The sequence below is a fragment of the Brienomyrus brachyistius genome, chromosome 2, assembly GCF_023856365.1.
Source record: "Brienomyrus brachyistius isolate T26 chromosome 2, BBRACH_0.4, whole genome shotgun sequence".
NCBI lineage: Eukaryota > Metazoa > Chordata > Actinopteri > Osteoglossiformes > Mormyridae > Brienomyrus > Brienomyrus brachyistius.
In genome coordinates this window covers 21,284,291-21,303,347 of record NC_064534.1, presented here as the reverse complement: position 1 = coordinate 21,303,347, position 19,057 = coordinate 21,284,291, and the positions used below count along the sequence as shown (strand labels likewise).

Sequence of the window (19,057 nt, the reverse complement as noted above, 5' to 3'; positions counted from 1 at the left end):
TTTATTAGCTACAAATAGCTAGTACCAGGTGGAGTCCACTATTTTAGCTATACTTAGCTAGTACTGGTTATGACTCACTTTATTAGTTACAGTTAGATAGTACCAGGTAGGGCCCACTTAATTCAGTACTAGTACCTAGCTAGTACTGGTTAGGACCCACTTGACTAGGTTCACCTAGCTAGTACTTAGTAGGAGCCACTTTTATAAGGTATACTTAGGTAGTATCGAGTAGGACCCACTTTACTAGGTACAGATAGTACTGGGTAGGACGCACTTTGTGAGGTATACCTAGCTAGTACCTTCTGCCCACCACTGTCGTACTGAGCTGTTATATCTGCACCTGTGACTTTCTTGTTTCTGATGTCTCTTGTTAACAAAGTGTTATTCACCCACATAAATATCCTGCATAGTCTGGAGAGTGGGGGTGTTTCTGAGATGCTGGAACTACATTATCTGGCACCAACAATCAGACCACATTAAAACTTGCTCAGATGACACATCCTAGCTGCTACAGTGCTTAACACCACAGTGAGTGAGCCTCCTGACCCGTTTGCGTGATTCTGTCTCTATTCATATTATTTGTGGTTCCGAGGAGCTGTTTACATTAATGCACAGGTGTAATAAACACTAAAGATGTAATACAGTGTACTCAGTATATAATTACATTTCCTATCTAACGCAGGGAGAAAATGCTGCATCAAAAGTGATCCAGCCGGAATTCACATCGGCCCTTCAGGTTAGACAGTGATGCCTGTAGCCAATGAGAACTCTCATAAGCCACATAAATCCATATCTGATGAAATCACAGCTGTGGTCATCTAAAGATAGAACAGTCACACCTCTTCCTCACCCTCTTTCTCACGCTTATCGTCCTCCTCATCCGGATCTCTAGCCGAGAAACCCCCCCGCTCTACACGATGTCCTTTGGATGATCGTACCGGAAGGTCGACCTGCTTGGTCCGTACCGGTGACTGAGATTCCCATGGTCTCCCGGGTTACAGCGATAAGTCGGGGGGGATCAAGGGGTGACTCATGTAAGGCAGAGTGAGAAATGGATGAGGGCCACGCCCTGCCCAGGGCATACGCCTGCTTACTCTGTCGCCGATTTGATTCCTGGCGTGGTGGAGGAACTGGAGGCATGACTTTGCTAACCGAACAGGTCCCGGCGCTAAATGAGAGAGTGGAGCTATATCGTCCTGGGGGGTGGGGGGGATCGGTTCTTGTGGAAGGCTCTGAGATGTTGGCCTCCCCCCCCCCCAGTATCCCCCCTTGTATCCTCGAGAATCGACCACTAGCCTGAATGTTTGAGGATCTGAGGACAATTTTTCGAGCCATTCACAGCCATCATCAATGATCAACACACACACACACCCGAACATCCATTTTTAACCATCCGGGGAGCCCTGATTTGCCTGTCTCTGCCGACAGACACACATTCAGCAGGCTGGCATGCAGCAGGGAACAGCCCAATTCAATTTCACAGCCTACCCCCCCCCCCCCCCCCCCATCTATCCGTCAGATAGAGGGAATAAAAGAGCGACGACCTCGGAGTGGAAGACAGAAGGGAGGAACGTCAAGAAAAATACAGCGTGCGCGGGGAGCTCCCGCAGGCCGCGCACATGGGCACGCCGCTCCCACACGCGGCTACAAATTGCTCCATTAAGCTGTCGGTTTTGGTGTCCGTCTCCTACGAGTGCCTGGGGGGTGGGGGTCTCCTCTGAGAATTCCCATCATAATGGCACAGCTCTCCAGGGGTGAAGGGAATGTCTGAAGGTAAGGAGAGTGGTGGCTCAGTGACAAGAGAAGCAGAAACAGGGGGACGACCAACCATCATGTGATGAGCCGTCCTGAGGGGATGTAGTGGGGGGGGGGTGATAAATAAGGCCATACAGGGAAGGAGAGGGTGGTTAAGAGGGAACAGGGCCAACCTTAGTCGGGGTGTCATCTGCCCCAGCGACCTACAGCCTGTAGGCATGTGTGTGTGGCATGTATAGATTACACTGTAGGGACCAGGTGTCCTGGAAATGTGATAAAAACCTGTTATTTTGACATTGTGGGGACCATGTTTTCGGTCCCCACAAGAGGAACAAGGGTCTGTAATCAAAAAACGATAAAAGTGGATAAAGGTATGGCTGGGTAGGGGTTAAGGTTGCTATTGCTGGGATTCGCGTTTTCCCCATAGAAATGAATGGACAGTCCCCACAAAGATTTGAATACAAACGTGTGTGTGTGTGTCTCTATGACACTGAGAGCACAGCTGTATCCGGTCACATACGCCGTACATGTATCTGACAGTGCTTGGAAGCGTGTTATAGCGAATGAGGTGTAAATGAATAACTGCAGTTTCATGTATCGCAGAGCACTAAGGCTTCTGGGAGAGCAGACACAAGATGCAAAGTGTTTAGCATGAGTCAGCAGGATGGCCTGGCTGCCATGGTGTTCGGCAACTACAGACCTCATCCAGCACTTTGCATGGGGCCAAAATGTAACCACGAGACACCCTTAAGATCAGGATCCTGGGCCCCATTATGATGTCATCCGAAAGCGAGGAAACCCTGGATACAGCAGGCAGATGAGATCAGCCAGGAGCAGCGTGAGGTCGAGGGGCCTTTGTCATGAACAGGACCTGTCCCTAACTCCAGAGCAGCGGCTCTCCGGCACCGATATGGAGAGCAAATGAGAGCCCAGGTAACACGACAGCGCAGACCTCCCTGAACCCAGACGCCCCGATGGCCCACGGGGTCCGTTCTATTTCCACAGCCCCCCCCCCCCGGGGGTTGTGAGGAGGTTAGGGTTATGGGGAGCGCTGTTAACTAGGCAGGCCGGCCTCACGTCAGTTGGGGCCGAGGAAATCAGGTGGGAATTAAGTTGTTAAGGGCCAAAGTCGGTCACAGGCCTGGTCCCTCTGTGTAAAAGCACTCCTTTCATCCTTGCATCTTAAAGAAAAATAAACTGGAGGTGGTGGTGGTGTTTGGTTGGGGGTGGGGAGGGGGGGCAAACCTAACGAGCAGAAATCTCACAGATTTAAAAGCAGGCCCTGGAAATTTATGGAGGCATGTTTGGACAGGAGCCACAGCGAACAGCTTGGCCAGCTGAGCAACATCACGGCGGGAAGTCTAATAAGCCCCACGCAATTTTTCACCCCATATTTTTCCAATAAAAAAGCGGTTAAACCCCCCCCAACCGCAGGCGGGCCCGGCTGCCATCTGGAGCCCCGTCTTCACGTTATAATCCAACCTCCATTAAAATGTTTCTTGGCAGATTACAGCCGGCGTTGCCTGTACAGATGTGGGACAGATCTTCAGACGGCACAATGATCAAAGTGCTCTCTCCGTCAACGGCAGACCGATGGGGGGGTCTCTCCACCCTTGGGCAGCCATAATCCCATCCCAGCCTCCACAACATCTCTTACTCATTTATTCATCAGAAACCAAGATGATCTTTCCAGCGTGGAGCCGTTACCGTCAGTTAGGGAGGTGGGCGCTGAGAGCTCCACACTCCCCGGCCCCCCTTTCAGCCGTCATTTTCACCCCCGCAGCAGTGATCTGTGCCACTTTAGTGCCTCCCAGGCCCTAGCCCCGCCTCCCAGCTGAGCAGGAAACTCACAAACGGAAGCCGCCGCTACTGGGAGGAGGGACATATAAAAACGTTATAATCAAGCCACGTTCTTAAACAAGCCTGCCTTCATCAGGGAGCCTAGTGGGGGGGGAGGCAGTCGGCGAGGAGTCCATCCTCTCAGCTGAATTATTGATTGGCCACCTGAAGCGCGGGGCACAGGGAATAGGCGAGAGGCTAAACGCGCGCTAAATATTAACGAGCCATAAAAGCCTGCTGACGTGACGCGGCTGCGTTCCGCGTGCCAGTGGGGGGCATGTCCCTGGGAGCACCCCCCTCATGACAGCACGTCCTGTCATCCGCAGCCGCTGTCGTTTCTAGCACCATCAATCCTCGCTGTTGCATCATCAGTCCCGTTGGGGTTGATCCAAGGTTTCTCCAAAATTCACAAAAGGGAACTGAAATGTCACGGGGGGCTTCCTGGTTTAGATTTCCAGTGAGACGCCAGGAAAGGGCGTCACCATCCTGGGCTAAGGAGGAGAGGAGGGATGAGTGTGCAGCTCTGCCACGGCACCTGGCGAGACAGTGGGCGTGGGTGTGCGACCCACAGCACCGTTGCCTGCAGCCCCCCCGCCCGGGCATAAACGGAGCGGCGCCGGGCCCGCAAACGCGCACACCCCGCAGTTTTGCCTGCCGCCTCAGTGGCCCAGATGATGGGCACACGCCCACCAGATGCCCGCTCTGCATGCTCTCTCTCCCCGCAGCGCCGGGCCAGCGGCATCGAGCTCCCCTCCCCTGACATCACCACGGACGCCCGGGCCGCAGCAGGTCTGAGCTAATGAAGTGAATCTCATTTAATGGGAGGCTGTGGAACCTACCTGTGGGAGCAGCAGGAAGGCAGACGGCTGCCAGAACAACAGCCAAATCCACAGCGCCCTACAGGCAAGAGCACCATTCGCTTAGCTGCACTTCTATCTTCAGCACTGCTATACAGCTAACTGCCACCCCTATGCAAACAAGAAGGGCTGGAGCAGCGCTAAAAGCTGCTCTTAGCTGCCCTAAAGGCAAAACCCTGAAACTCCCCAAAATGCTCCAGGGGTGCCGGATAAATGGTCAGCAAGCTTCACCCTCAGCTGGGTGTATGTCAATGGAGAGCATGATGGGATATGTGACAAGCAGCATTCCTGTATACCGGTACATGAGCAAGTAGCAAAAGAGGCATCATTTCATTTCATAATAAATTTAAAACCCCTGCCCACTTCCAGACAGGAAGTGACATCAATTCCCTTTAAAGGGGACAGCAGCCATCGCACAGCCTGACTTAGAGCCCCAATAAACATGGCCAACGGGAATGACCAGCATGCCCTGGGAAAGCATAACTCAAAAAAAGGGGCACAGACAGAGTAGCTCCCAAAACTGCGGCCTAATCCCATGAACGACAAGCCCAACGAGATGTGTCCCGCTCGCAACCCTCCGCCTCTCAAACGTAATAAAACTTTATGTACCCCTTTGATACAATAATTGTTTTTTCCTGTAATCTCCCCCCCCAAGCCCCAGGAGATCAAAGATGGCCTCTTTGCAAAGGAGCTTAGCCGCACGTTTCAGCCTAATCGGAACCAGCTGAGCTGGTGTGTCTTGGCCCCCTGCCCCACCCCCCCAGGAGGCAGGCCTTGCACTCCCGCAGACATACGCTCCCCACATCACACGCAGCGCCATGGAAAGTCCCCTCCCGGACGCCAGGCGACGCAGGGGCCCCCTGTTCTCCCTGAGGTTTGGACGCCAAATCCCACTTCGTGGTTGTCCAATGCTGAACGTTTAAGGACCGTTAAGAAAGGTTTGTAGGTCGTTTTCGGCCGCTCACAGCGCCACCTGCAGGAGGCCGGGGGGAACAGGACGGCCCGTACTGTAGGTTCTGGTCCCATTCCCGCATAGCGCTGCTTGTGACTCTGGTTTCTGGGAACGAGATCCGGGTCAGGCCCATAAACGTGGATTAACATGAATTCTATTTCAGGCCTCACTGGTGCCGATCCGAAACGATTTGTCAGGTTGTGAGAAAGACATAAAAACAGGTTAAATCCAAGCAAAGGTCTTTGCGGAAACAAAAAAGCTAAATCACATGATACCCTTAACTAATTATAGGGTTGTTTTTCCTGACTAATATATGTTTATTTTCCCATTAACAGTGGCGAGTGGGGGTGGGCAACTCTTTATTTTAAAGTCCTCGCTGACAAAGGTTAAAAAGACTTTCTGGGGGCTGGACTTACTCATCCTGTCTCTGTGAGGTTCTGGCCTTCTTTAGACACCCGCCACGTGAGCCGTCATGTCCCGCCCCCCGAGAAACGGTGAGGATAGACTGCTGACCTCTGCGGAGATGACATGCCAATGCCAATAGTCTCCACTGCAGACACTTAGCTCTCATGCTAATGCAGGATCAGAGGCGCGCAGAGTCTCGTACTAAAAACAATTATTGTTGTTGAATGACATCTGCGAGCAATATGGACTCAATTTCACTTTTATTACTGATGTGGAAAAATGTTTATAGTGCTTGGCTTGTAATTCAAACACTAACTGTAATGAAAAGAACGGTGTGGACACCATTATGGCTCAGGGAATGAGCAGGCTACCTTCAGTGTCACGGCCAGAACAGAGAATCTTTGTGTGGAAGTCAAAAAAATGAAATAAAATCTCCTCGTGGTGAAAAAGAAAGTCACAGCTGACCGAAACGATGGAGAAATATGGAACACACTAGGCAGGCACTTAAAGCCGCAGAGAAAGACTGGATTAGGTAACAGGCTTGTACGTTCCCCGTTACGGGCGAGCAACCGACGAGAAGGCCCGGAATAGGCTGAGCTGTGCTTAATCCAGCCTGAGGGGGCATCAGAATGGGGCACAGACGCGGGGCACAGACGCGGGGCACAGACGCGTGGCCAGCGTGAGGAAACTCTCGGTGATGTTTTTGTTCTCTAAGTGAATGGCATTCCACGCCATCACACCGGGAAGGAAAGCGCCTGGCAGAAGCAAGCCAGCAGCACGGCGTAATCACGCTGAGTGTTTGTACAGCACACCGTGCAAGCGTGACCTTTACAGACAGAGCACAATTTAGCTGGCACAGTGGGTCCGGGAGGGCCTCCCGCAGCGTCACACGAGAGGTGACGCTGATGTCACCGGCCTGTCAGGCTCGGTGGGATCCTGCCCCTGGTGGCCGCCGTTATCCCCGGAGTTTATGGTGCGATTTCAACGCTGGGTACCTTTGCTGAGAAAAAAAAAATAAAATTCAGGCCCCAATCCTGTCCCCCACTGTCCCAAAGACCTCCTGCCATGTCCGCCCTCTGCGAAGACGGAGCTTTCCAGATGGAAAAATAAACCAAATTCATTCAGCATTCGAAGGACTGGCCTGATCACCGGCTGAAGAAGGGTCTGATCATAGAAGAAAACTCATAGGATGGAAAGATGATCCTATGAGTTTAAAATCCCAGGCAGAATCCTCCGGAATTAAGGTATGCTCTCACTAGTCATTCAGTGCCATTCCAGCTACTCAACACAACAAGCAGAAAATTCAATTCCGGTAACAAAGTAAATTCCCATTTATGCTGTCATGACAAGACATTACCAGTGCATTTGACCCTAAATACCACTAATGCGTACCAGTCAATCCCAGTTTATAACACATCACTATCTACATGCATCTTCTCACGCTTTTTGCTGTATGATACTGCCAAACGCAGTGCTGATTAGCTTAATGAAGATATCAGAGTGTACCCAAGCTACTGTGGTATACAGAGATACTGTAGTATAGTGTATTATCTAGTCATGCCCATTTTTGCACGCTGGATATTTTTTGCTTTAGTGTGGCTGTTCCCTTAAATTCCCCAGCGAAGGTCCAATCCCGCCCCCTCTAAGGCTTAAGGGAATAAGGGAATACCAGCTACAAGCTAGTTAAAAATTAGGGGGGGGCAGCATATGTGCAGTACAGCTAATGTCATTAAAAGCTGAGGGCAGATGATCACACACAAAGGTCAGCCATTGCAACCCCCGACCCTCCCCCCACTCCCCATAAAAAATACATAGGAGAGAACATGACTAATATGTTATGATGGGGGATGGATACTGTCTACATTTAGGGTGACTGGGGGGAGCTGAGATGGGATTGCATTAAAACTCCAAATTCCTACCTGTTTCCACCTCACAGGATGATGTTCGTTCAGGGTCTCGTCTGCATGCCAAGCCTCCACTGAAGGATGGCAGGAATTCATACATCAATGAAAGGGTGCGGGGGGGGGGGGGGGGGGGGGGGTGATGGACATGGCCTCTCGCAGTAGACTGTGTCTCAATAGGATCAACTGCAACAACCAAATCCTGCAAGGATGAGAGCGCCACTGGAGCTAAACTGCGTCAAACTTACGACATCATGGTCTGCCGGGGAAACCGGGATTGCTTTAAAAAAAGAAAGAATAGGCTACTTAATGGGGGATGTGGGCTTTTCAGAGGAGAGCGGAGAGAGAGACGCTTCAGATAGACATGAGAAATGTGGGTCTGACGCAGAGGCAGGGAAGAAGGCAGCAGGGAGACGAGTGGCACTCAAAGAGGGCCCTCCAGACAGAGGGAGGGGGCCGTCTCCAAACTCTCCAATGAGAGGAAATTGCGGTATTTGAACCGTGCTTCAGCACGATAAGTGGGAACATCGATGTCTCACGTGGGCCATGATGGAATGAGCAGAGTAACGGGATGGACCCAAAACCCGCTAGTAAAAAATAAAACGGTAACAAGAGGAAATCAGGCCATGTGAGGAAGCCCACGGACGTCCCGCGGTGGATAGGGAGCATGTGTGATTTTGTGTGGAGATTATGGAGCCAGAAAGCTCGGGGCATCTAGGATGTGCCTGAAAAAGCACTACGACAAGCAGAGAGAAAGCAAGAAGCTCCTCTGTCAGGCCGTTGAGGGATTTATAACCGTTTATAGACATCCGCTGCAGGGAGTGAGCCGTCAGAGAGCGGCAGCCGACTGCTCCCAGGCTAATTGAGTTCGTTTTATGCGAGTCTGCACCCCAGCCGACATTTTAATGGCGCAAACTCAAAGCCGACTCTATAAACCTATTAATGGAGAACATCTGAGAAGACCAGACCAATGTCACGACGATTCTAGCTTGAAGTTTTTTCGCTGTTAGCTCAGTGATATGAGATCATGTGGACGGGAAATGTACACCTGTTTTATCTCGCCACATTCCTTCCATCGAAATGTACCATGTGTGAAAGATCTGGATTTAACTTAACTTAAGAGTGACAAAATTCTGATTCCGGGTGGGGAGAACGGCTTCACAGAGCAGTGTGAGCACAGTCTGCTCCCTCCGACAGTGAGCTGAGAGGGAGCAAAAATGTGAACTATCTGGCATGGAGCTTGCTGGGAGCAAAAACATGGACTAACTGTTGGTCCCTGAGGAAACATTGAGAAACACTGTCATAGAGCTAGTGCCGGCATCTTTGAGGTGCCGTGACGTGTCACTACGCAGACAAGTGTGAAATACTCCTTCATTTGAATAAGTGCAGCTGATAGGGCCTGACAGGCACACCTGGCTGGAACGCTTTCAGCGAGGAAATCTGGCATAGAGAGCGTGCGGGCGGTTGGTGATGTAATGTGTAGAATGTTACCGTCGCTTTGAGAACAAAGATGGACACCGCATCTGTTTTCCTATTAACAGTTAGTAACGATGGATAAACAGGTGTCTGATGTCTGAATGCTGCTATTTTCCCGTCATGTTTATTTTATCCGTTTTTTAACATGACGTGTACTGTACCCATCGCCGTGTGGCATCTTCATGGGTTCCACGAAGCCCAAGGAGTCGCAAGAGATCACCTTACCTAAGCCCGTTACCAGAACTATCACGAGTGCGGGTCCTGCCACCTTCACCCCCCCCCCCCACAACCCCATCCTGCCCCCAGACTCCCCCAAGGTCCCGATTGGAAATTTTCTGTGGCTTGACATGTCAAGATAGATCCAAGGTTTCCCTCCTTTTTGCGCAGGTAACAAACATCACAAGTTTATTCATCAGGCTCTGAACCCTAAATAAACGAATGCATCACCCAACTGATGCATTCAAAAGAGCAGCCGGCCCTCTCTCAAAGACGCTGGACACGTAAAGACATCACACTGCCAGTCCGAGGCTTCAGCAGAGTAGGCGTCTTCCTCACAGACATATCACACATCACTCTGCTTGCAGATGATTACATAATGAAGAGACAGATGAACTCCTTGACAGCTATGATTGAGAAATATCTTCAACCTGACACCCCTCCCCCCCCCCATCACACCACCAGCTCTTGTTCTGGAAGCTGTGAACGGAAATTCCCCATAAATGTACATTACGGTGCCTCACTGACTTTACCTTGCTTTGTACAGGATGTTCTAAGAACTTCCCACAGTCTCTAACCTCAGCACATCCTTTCTCCTACAACGGCACGTGATTGGTCCTTCTCCCACAAACCAGCTACCATTTCAGTCACATCTCCCACACTTGACTGAGAGCCTCCCTTAAATAACAGCCTATTTAAATTGACTTCCAACGATATTGAACGGGTATGAGCTTCTCTGGATTCACCAGAGATAACGGCTCACTGGCTTCAGCGCTACAACATGCAAATGGGCACATTTTTCACCGCGGAGATAAAAACATTTCCAAAGAACTGAAAGGTAAACTTGTCAAACACAAATCATCCTTGTCAGCCATTTACAAGCTTCTACTTTCAATTGCACTGTATGGGAATTAATGTAGGTGAAACTTTAGTTTCAGTTTGTATCTCATACCTCATGCAGTGCCCCTAGTCACATATTAATCATTCGCTCCCTCGATCTCCTTGTCTCACTTTCATTCTCCAGGACGCTCTCGAGACAGGCCGCCTTCGCAGATATTGAAACCCACGTCAGATCTACTGCTTCCGGATCCTGATTTTAGGTGCTACATCTCACATTGTCAGTGGCCAGAAACGACGCGAATTAAAAGTATGGGATATCGATTTCGACTGAGAGTCTCGTTCACCGGATGCGCGAGACGTCTCTTCATTTGTGCCACCGGGTCACTGGGTCCCGGATGCCTGGAATTTCCCCAGCTCATTTCTGTGACTTTTCCTTACAGAGGCTGACTGGCTGTTATTTCATTCACCACCAAAAAAAGGCAGGGGGGGATCGAATCAGTTCAGCCTTAATTAGTATTCCGGTGATGAGGACTGGAGCCTGGCTCCAGGAGATAAGATGAGCTGTAACTGATTCAGGTAAATTATCTTTATAGTGTATGAAATTAACCTGCAAGTCCACCCACTCGCTTGCATGCGATAAATGCTGATCTAGATTGGCTGGTGTGGGGGATGGGGGGGGTTTGGGCATGGAATGCCGTTATGCCAGACGGGGCTCATACTTTCCCCACCTGCGTTTTAAATTACATTTGGTGGTGGGGTGACACACCTGCGGTCACATGGTGGGGATGGTGCAGATCACAGGAGATGGGGGCTGGCAGGGGGGGGGCGACGTGACAGCGTTTCCTAATGCGGCATGGGCCATACTAAAACCGTCAGCAGCGACTTCGACACGAGTCTCGCATGTGATGCCAACCATCCCGCCGTCCTGCCATCGCTGGAACTGCGCTCCCAAGTAGGAGAAACTTCCAGATGCACGTCTGTGCCCCCCTCCCTCCACCTCCCAGAATCCCGCTTATCCCAGATGCAAATGAGAGGAACTATAAAAATCTACTAGTCTGCCAGAGTCTTGTCATACCAACAGCTAAAGAGGGAAAAAAAACACACGCAAATACAGCAGAGCTCCACACACGGATGGGAAAAGAGCAAAGCCTTACCTTGTCATCGATGTCACTCTCGCTGTCACACTGCAACAAAAAAAGAGGAAAAACACAAAGAATTATTCATTTTGCTCCTCATTACGGGAACAGATGTTGCCGTGCCGATGGCCCGATTCTGTGACAGCTCTGGCGGCGGATGTGCGGGAGTGTCGCCGAGAGCCGCGGTTCAAAGTGACACGCGGTGATCGTTAGCGGAGCATTTCAATGGACACGACGTCGACAGTAGCATTCTGACGCGAGGCGCATTTGAGCAGCTGGTTAAAGCTATTAATTAGCCCACTTTGTGTACACATATATGCCAATGTAAAAAGGCAGCATTTACCATTAGCTCAGATGTTAGATTCATACCTTAAAAACATACTTCAGAACTGGTTATAAACTCCTCACATACACACATTGTGACTAAACAATGGCCTGCAGTGACACTGCTCTTCAGATAATACAGACACCCTCCTCTGTATACATCACCAACAGGGAAGAGTCAAGACTCCATCAGAGAACCTGTTTAAGAACCTAGATAATCTATCATCAAACCAGTGAGTGTATCGTGACAACAGAGAGACACGTTTCTGTTAAGATATGCGAAAACATCAGTTTTGCTCGTCTTTTAAAATTCCCAGTGCTTTACTTAAGGCTTCCACATTATCCTGGCAGAAGGTGACTCCGATCGCCTTCCAGCAAGGCCAATCTTAGGACTTTAGAACAAGGCAACAAGAGGAGAGAACAGGAAAGATGAGACCCAGCTGAAATGGCACTTAAACAAAGACTGGTCTCAGGATGGGGTCCCTGGGCCCCCCCAGTCTCCTACACAGGGGCAACATCGCCTCTCTATTCCTCTCTATATGAGAGGAAACCTTCACTGGCGGAATGGCTCCTGTGGGACACACTCCAATTTGCTCCCGGTTTAGATCCCAGTTCCTGGGAAGTAAAATCCCGTATGCTTTTCGAACTGATGTCTTAGGAGCGGCTGCTCGGTCTGACCCTCACCGGGGCTCAGCTGGGTAGCATTAGCACTGCCTGAAAGACCCTCTGTCCCCTCGACTGAAGCTTCTGAGACCACATATTTAAGTGCACCCCCCCCCTTCCACCCCTTTATTTTGTTTCCTATTCAGGCTCGCACACAAAGGAGTTGCTGGGTCAAAAGACAGGAGCCGCTCCGTGTGAGCGTGGTGGGTCCAAACATGCAATTAAGTAACAAGTGTAATCATCACTACAGTCTGGGAGCGAGGGCCTCTTTAGAGAAAGAGCCCCCCCTTCCCAGCAATCCTTTCTCTCGCATTCAGAGGACTGAAACCTCTCCAGCGAGTGGATGGTGTTAAGTCAAGGGAGCCTCTCTTCAGCGCTGTGTTATTGTCTGTGCCGGAGTGTGCGTGTGTGTGCGCACGCTTTGCCGGAGGTGTGTTTCAGAGCCTCCCACGTCATGCCCCCGTGGTGCCGCGAGAAAAGGTGACGGTCAGCATGTCAGGTGTCCCCTCCAAACACAAGCACACACACAAAAGACAAGGGAGAGGGACGGAGGGAAAATTTCATTTCTGGTTCGATCAGGCGAGTCCACGCCCAGTTCCAGGACGGACATGTCGAGCGTGTGTAGGAACGTGAGAACATTTATTCAGACACCACCATAGAAGTCTGAGAAACGTTAGTTAAATAAACACTAACTGTCACAAGGCCTTCATTAGCGTTCAGCAAACGAAGGCAGACACTGTTCGTCACATCAGCAGTCAGCAGAAGGTCTCTCTCTCTCTCCAAAACACACCATCGGGAAGGCGGCTGAGAGAAGCTCCTAGCTGTGGCTGCGAGCTTAGCACCTGGAGATGCTCACTGCTGCCTGTAACAGGTCTTGAGACGACTTGGTAAGAACCCAGGTATAATGTCGAGATTAGGCCAGCTTTCGTGGGTTAACACGGCGAAAAGCAGACTGAAGGATATACCCAGGACTCAGTGAGGGAGGTGTGCGGGCAGGGTGGAGTTGGGGATGAGGGTGGGCGAGAACATGGGGAGACAATGGGGGCGGGAAGCGGAGCTGAGATCTTAAGAGTGCTGTGGGAGCTGGTGGGCAGGGTGACGTGGCCCCATCCCCGATGGGGATGAAGCCCCCAGTGCTTGGAGACTGCAGGCAAGCAGATAAATATGAGGACACCAACAGAGGAAATGATCCTGCAGCCCACGGGGGGGGGGGGGGGGGGGGGGGGGGCATGGCAGGTGCCATGCTGATGCCAACATGCTGAAGAGCAGTGACACACAGAGCCGGGACCTGGCACCTACTCCTCTGGGTTTACTGCAAGCCTGGGGCAACCCCGGATTTTGGGGGAGGACACCAAGGGACGCTGGACGCCTTACACGGCTCTGACACTCTGATGACATGGTCAGGCAATCCTCTCACTGCTAACAGCCCAAATTCACCACAGTGTTGGACTCCGCTTAGCAGATAATGCCACCATCGCCTGCCCTGGGGCTGAATCATGCCCAAACCAAACAGGATGGGTGTCATTGCCGCTCTACCCTCCACTGCCATCTCCCTCTGCCTGTTCTGTGGGAGAGGGGTTAGGCAGCAGAACTGCCCTGGATCATCTATGAGAAAAGCCAGACAGCCATTTGGGCTCGCCTCCAACTTCTTCTGAACAGAATTCACAGACTTGTGGGAGTTATCCATCTCTTATTCCTCTGTGTAAACATGGAAATGTTACAAAACCAGGGCTGCACGGTCACTGAAACTGCCTCACACAAGATGACAGACTGCTGCTGCAACAAAATCTTCTGTTGTTATATAATACTTTCGTTAGAATGTTTTAATAAAATATCGAAGTGCATTTTGAGGTAATGCTGAGATTAAAGTCAGTGTTGTTATTGAATCTGTGTCAACCGGGTCAACAGAAGAACCTGAAAAATCCGCTCAGACCAGTAACAAGCTTTAACATTAACAACTAAGAGAAACACCAGGGCATCCAAGAGTAACTCTGGGAGAATAACACCTGAGAGTAACTCTGGGGGGAGTAACACTGGGGGTGTAACACTGAGGGAGGAACACCAGAGAATAACACCCAGGAGTAACTCTGGGGGAGTGACATCTGAGAGCAACGCCAAGGGTGTATTGCCAGAGCTATAACATCAAGGAGTAACACTGGGGGTGTAACACTGAGGGAGGAACACCAGAGAGTAACACCCGAAACTAAAGCCAGGGCAGTAACACCTAGGAGTAATGTCAGGGGCTACACCTAGGGCTACATGATCTTGGAAATATAATTATAATAATAAAATATTGCAATGTCATTTTTTTTCAATAAATATTGTGACAATTATAAAGCAAAGAGAGAGTTATTATTATAATATTATTATCTAGCAACAGAGTCAGTCAAATAAGTTGGTGATGTTGACTCCAGTTGTGCCAACACACAGCAAGGCTGACAAATCACTTGTTTTTGTTCAATATCGTCTCTGTGGACTATACAAAATAATTCCATACGGCGGAAGATGAATATCTTTTGGTGAACAGTTATTGTTTGATTATTTCCTCCTCGGTCATGTTTGTTAAATTTCTCACAAAGATGCCATGTCTATGAGTGAGTCTGACAGCAAGGACAAAAATGATTATGATTAGCTTGAAGACTGCATGTACAGCTCATGCAAAAACCAGCCACAGTAAACAGGCTTATTTATTAAGATATACTAAATAATCTTGAAAATGAACTGTAAAATTGCAACACTAAGTTTTGTTTCCTATAACAGAGAAAGATTACTGAAATATCATGGTAATAACCCTAATGTTGTAACACTGGGGGAGTAACACCAGAGAGTAACATCAGAGGTGAAACACCAGAGAGTAACACCATTGAGTAATACCTGAGAGTACCACCAGGGAAGTAACACCTGAGAGTAATATTGGGGCAGTAACATGCAAGAGTAATGGGATTTATACTGAGACAGTGGTGACTGATACCTGAGTGTAATGCTCAGTGTTCTCTGAAGCTCAGTTCTTTATGGTCTCCTGTCCAACCTGCTCCTTCCCCCACACCCAGCCCCCATCAGGCCTTGGGATGAGTCATGAGGGTGGGGCAGCTTGGCACTGCAGTGGTCTGAACAGTCAGGAGCCTCTCTTTATATGACATATATATATATATATATTGTGGTGAGTACAGATAAACCCAGGTAAACTGTAAGGGTCATGAAAGATGAAGTCAGGAACGAATGTAAAATATGCCCGTTCGCCAGCGAGCAGAGGATCGGATCCGTGGAGTAAACATCACGCCGGTTGCGTGGAAGTGGGGGCCGCGAGGTGTTACCCGCCGCCATGCTCGGCGACAGCTGGGACAACAGAAGACGCGGCGCTTCCGAAATGTCACTTGACTAAGACTTGGCTGTGAGGCTCGAAAAAGAAATCCTCCGTCTTTGCATCTGATTAAAGGGGGGGGCGTTTCGCACTACTAGAACGATCTGGAAGGCGCCAGAACTGGTGAGAAGCGAGGTGACTCTGCACCCTCCAAAACGCACGTCTGAGCAGTCAGTGCCAGCTACCATGGTACTTGGAAAGGACTCTTACACTTTTAGTTAGCTGCCACTTTTATCTGAAGCAACTTTGCCGCTCAGGAGAGTTTAAATAGCCGGCACTTCACTGAAGCTTTGGTGAAAAGCACAACAGAAAAACTCTGTGTGGGACATTGATCCAGCAACCTTCAGGTTCTGAGTATATGTCCTTAAAGGCCTAAGAGTGAACAAAGTCTGGATGTTAAGGTTTGATTCCTGAATCAGCCAGGGAAAGGGGGAGGGGGCGCAGACTGTTACAGCAGACAGACATGAGGGATCCCCCCGAGGAACCTGGGGGGGGTTTACTGGCATAGGCCTCATATGAGTCAAGCAGAGATCAGGGCCATGGCGGATGCCAAGCCCCACCCCCAGAGAGCCCCCGGTCCATGTAAACCATGCCGGCCTTCCCGTTTTCCAGCCGGGGCCCTGCGGCAGCCCTGCGGTCCTGGCGTCCAAGTGGAAATCCCCGAGCCGGGCGTACAGCTCCGTGGAGAGGCCGGCCTGGCCGCCAGTCGCGGGCGTCTGGCACAGAGAGAATTGGGAAGCCGAGAAAGCGAGTGTAGGAGGGAGGGAGGGAGGGAGGGGGGTGGGCATTTATTCACGGGGCACGGCCACAGCCAAAAAGCCTGCTGAGGAGGCCAGGCGCACACAGAGCGGGATGGGGGAGTGGGGGGCCCTTATAAAAAGGCACTGGAGCTCCTGATTTATGGCATCCATTTCGGCAGACAATCTTTTATAAGGTCCCCCTTGTCACCCATAACCCCCCACGGCCACCTTCCCTTCCCTGACAGCCTCTTTTGCTGTGCCAATTCCCCACGCCTCCCCCCCCCCCCATCTCCCCCCCAACTCCCCTCCAGCCCGAGGCGCTGAGATGCCGTAGCCGGCTCTGGGCGGTGGAGAAATTAGCCGGGGTAGGAAGGAAATGGGATGTTGACTTGAACCGGGCTCCAGGGCGGCCGGGAGCGGCCCTGCGTGGCTCCAGCGGCCGCCTGACAGCTTGATGGAGTGAGAGCGGCTCCTTCACGGCCCTGAGGCCAGAGACAGGCTGATGCAGCTCAGCGAGGAACAGAGTGAGCCTGCAGGTATGGAGCTGAGCAGCCCCCCGCTGCCCTCACACACACACACACACACACACACACACACACACACACACACACAGCAGTACACAGTACACACAGACACATGCAGCACACACACACAATGCACACAGACACACATATGGCACACAAACACAGTGTACACACACATAGCATGCACAAACACACACACAGTGCACGCACACGCACACACACAGAAACACACACACAGACACACACACACACAAACACAGCACGCACACGCACGCACACACACAGACACATACACACACACACACACACACACACACAGACACACACACACACACTCCTGCCCAACCCCTGATGAGCTTCTTTCTGGAGTGGTATTATGATGAGCATCACAGATGCAGTGTAGGATCCCCGCTTACACAACAGGGGACTGAGGTAGAGAACATGGGGAGGGGGGTTAAAGGGTCTTGTGGCTGCCTGCCTGCTGCATGTGCATCACGGCGACCGTGTGCCGCTGGGGCTGCGCGGCTAATTTCGGGGGCCAGCGGAGCGTTTGACAGCAGACTCATCGTTTTGCCGGAGGGGCGCTCATGCTGGGGGACGGCAAGCCCCCCCACCCCATGTGATTGAAAGCCGTCACACACAGGTTGAATAACTACAAATGGCATCAGCTGGTTCTGAAGCCACTCCACCCCTCCAGGTCCAAAACCCGTTTTGTTCATGGGACCAAATAAAATTATGTTTTATCCATCTTGGGGTTTGCTTGGGTGGGAGGAGTGAGGGGAAGTAAAAGCCGGGCAGAGCCGGGTGACGTTGCAGAAAAAAAGAGAGTAGGGCAACGTCACAAAGAGCAGAGAACTGAGCGACGTTGCAGAGAGAAGAGAAGCAGGATGACGACGTGGGGAGAGGAGAGCCAGGCAACGTCACAGAGAGAGGAGAGCCGGACAACGTCACAGAGAGAGGAGAGCCGGGCAGCGTCACAGAGAGAGGAGAGCCGGACAATGTCACAGAGAGAGGAGAGCCAGGCAACGTCACAGAGAGAGGAGAGCCAGGCAACGTCACAGAGAGAGGAGAGCCAGGCAACGTCACAGAGAGAGGAGAGCCGGACAAAGTCACAGAGAGAGGAGAGCCAGGCAACGTCACAGAGAGAGGAGAGCCGGACAAAGTCACAGAGAGAGGAGAGTCTAGCAATGTCATAGAAAAAAGGGAGCAGGGCGACGTCACGGGGAGAGGAGAGCCGGACAACGTCATAGAGAGAGGAGAGCCGGACAAAGTCACAGAGAGAGGAGAGCCAGGCAACATCACAGAGAGAGGAGAGTCGGACCAAGTCACAGAGAGAGGAGAGCCAGACAAAGTCACAGAGAGAGGAGAGCCGGCCAAAGTCACAGAGAGAGGAGAGCCAGACAAAGTCACAGAGAGAGGAGAGCCAGACAAAGTCACAGAGGGAGGAGAGCCGGACAAAGTCACAGAAAGTGGAGAGCCAGACAACGTCGCAGAGAGAGGAGAGTCGGGCAACGTCACAGAGAGAGGAGAGCCAGGCAACATTGCAAAGAGAGGAGAGCCAGGTGATATCAGGAAGAGGGGAGCCCGGTGATGCTACAGAGAGAGGAGAGCCACACGACGTTGCAAAGAGAGGAGAGCCAGGCAACGTCAGAGAGGGAGAAGAACCAGGCAAAGTCACAGAGAGAGGAGAGCCAGGCAATGTTGCAAAGAGAGGAAAGCCAGGCAACATCACAGAGGGAGAAGAACCAGGCAAAATCACAGAGAGAGGAGAGCCAGGCAATGTCACAGAGGGAGAAGAACCAGGCAAAATCACAGAGAGAGGAGAGCCAGGCAATGTCACAGAGAGAGGAGAGCCAGGCAATGTCACAGAGAGAGGAGAGCCAGGCAATGTCACAGAAAGAGGAGAGCCAGGCAACGTTGCAAAGAGAGGAGAGCCAGGTGATATCAGGGAGAGGCGAGCCTGGCGATGTTACAGAGAGAGGAGAGCCATACTGGTAACAACTTCCCCAGTGCGTCTCCATCACTTTTCTGACAACTTATTTTGATTCTGCTCCCTGCCGCCCCGAGA

At 51.1% G+C, this 19,057-nt stretch overlaps 1 protein-coding gene across 4 annotated transcripts in view; it reads right to left on the bottom strand.

Annotated features, from left to right (window-relative positions):
* Window positions 1-19,057, bottom strand: part of LOC125717921 (autism susceptibility gene 2 protein-like) — a 150,316-nt gene that overhangs the window by 56,768 nt on the left and 74,491 nt on the right. For all 4 annotated transcript variants that reach the window (XM_048991312.1, XM_048991305.1, XM_048991298.1 and 1 more), the window contains exon 4: window positions 11,396-11,425. In XM_048991312.1, coding sequence (XP_048847269.1) covers window positions 11,396-11,425 — 30 coding nt within the window. The remainder of the gene's footprint in view (window positions 1-11,395; window positions 11,426-19,057) is intronic.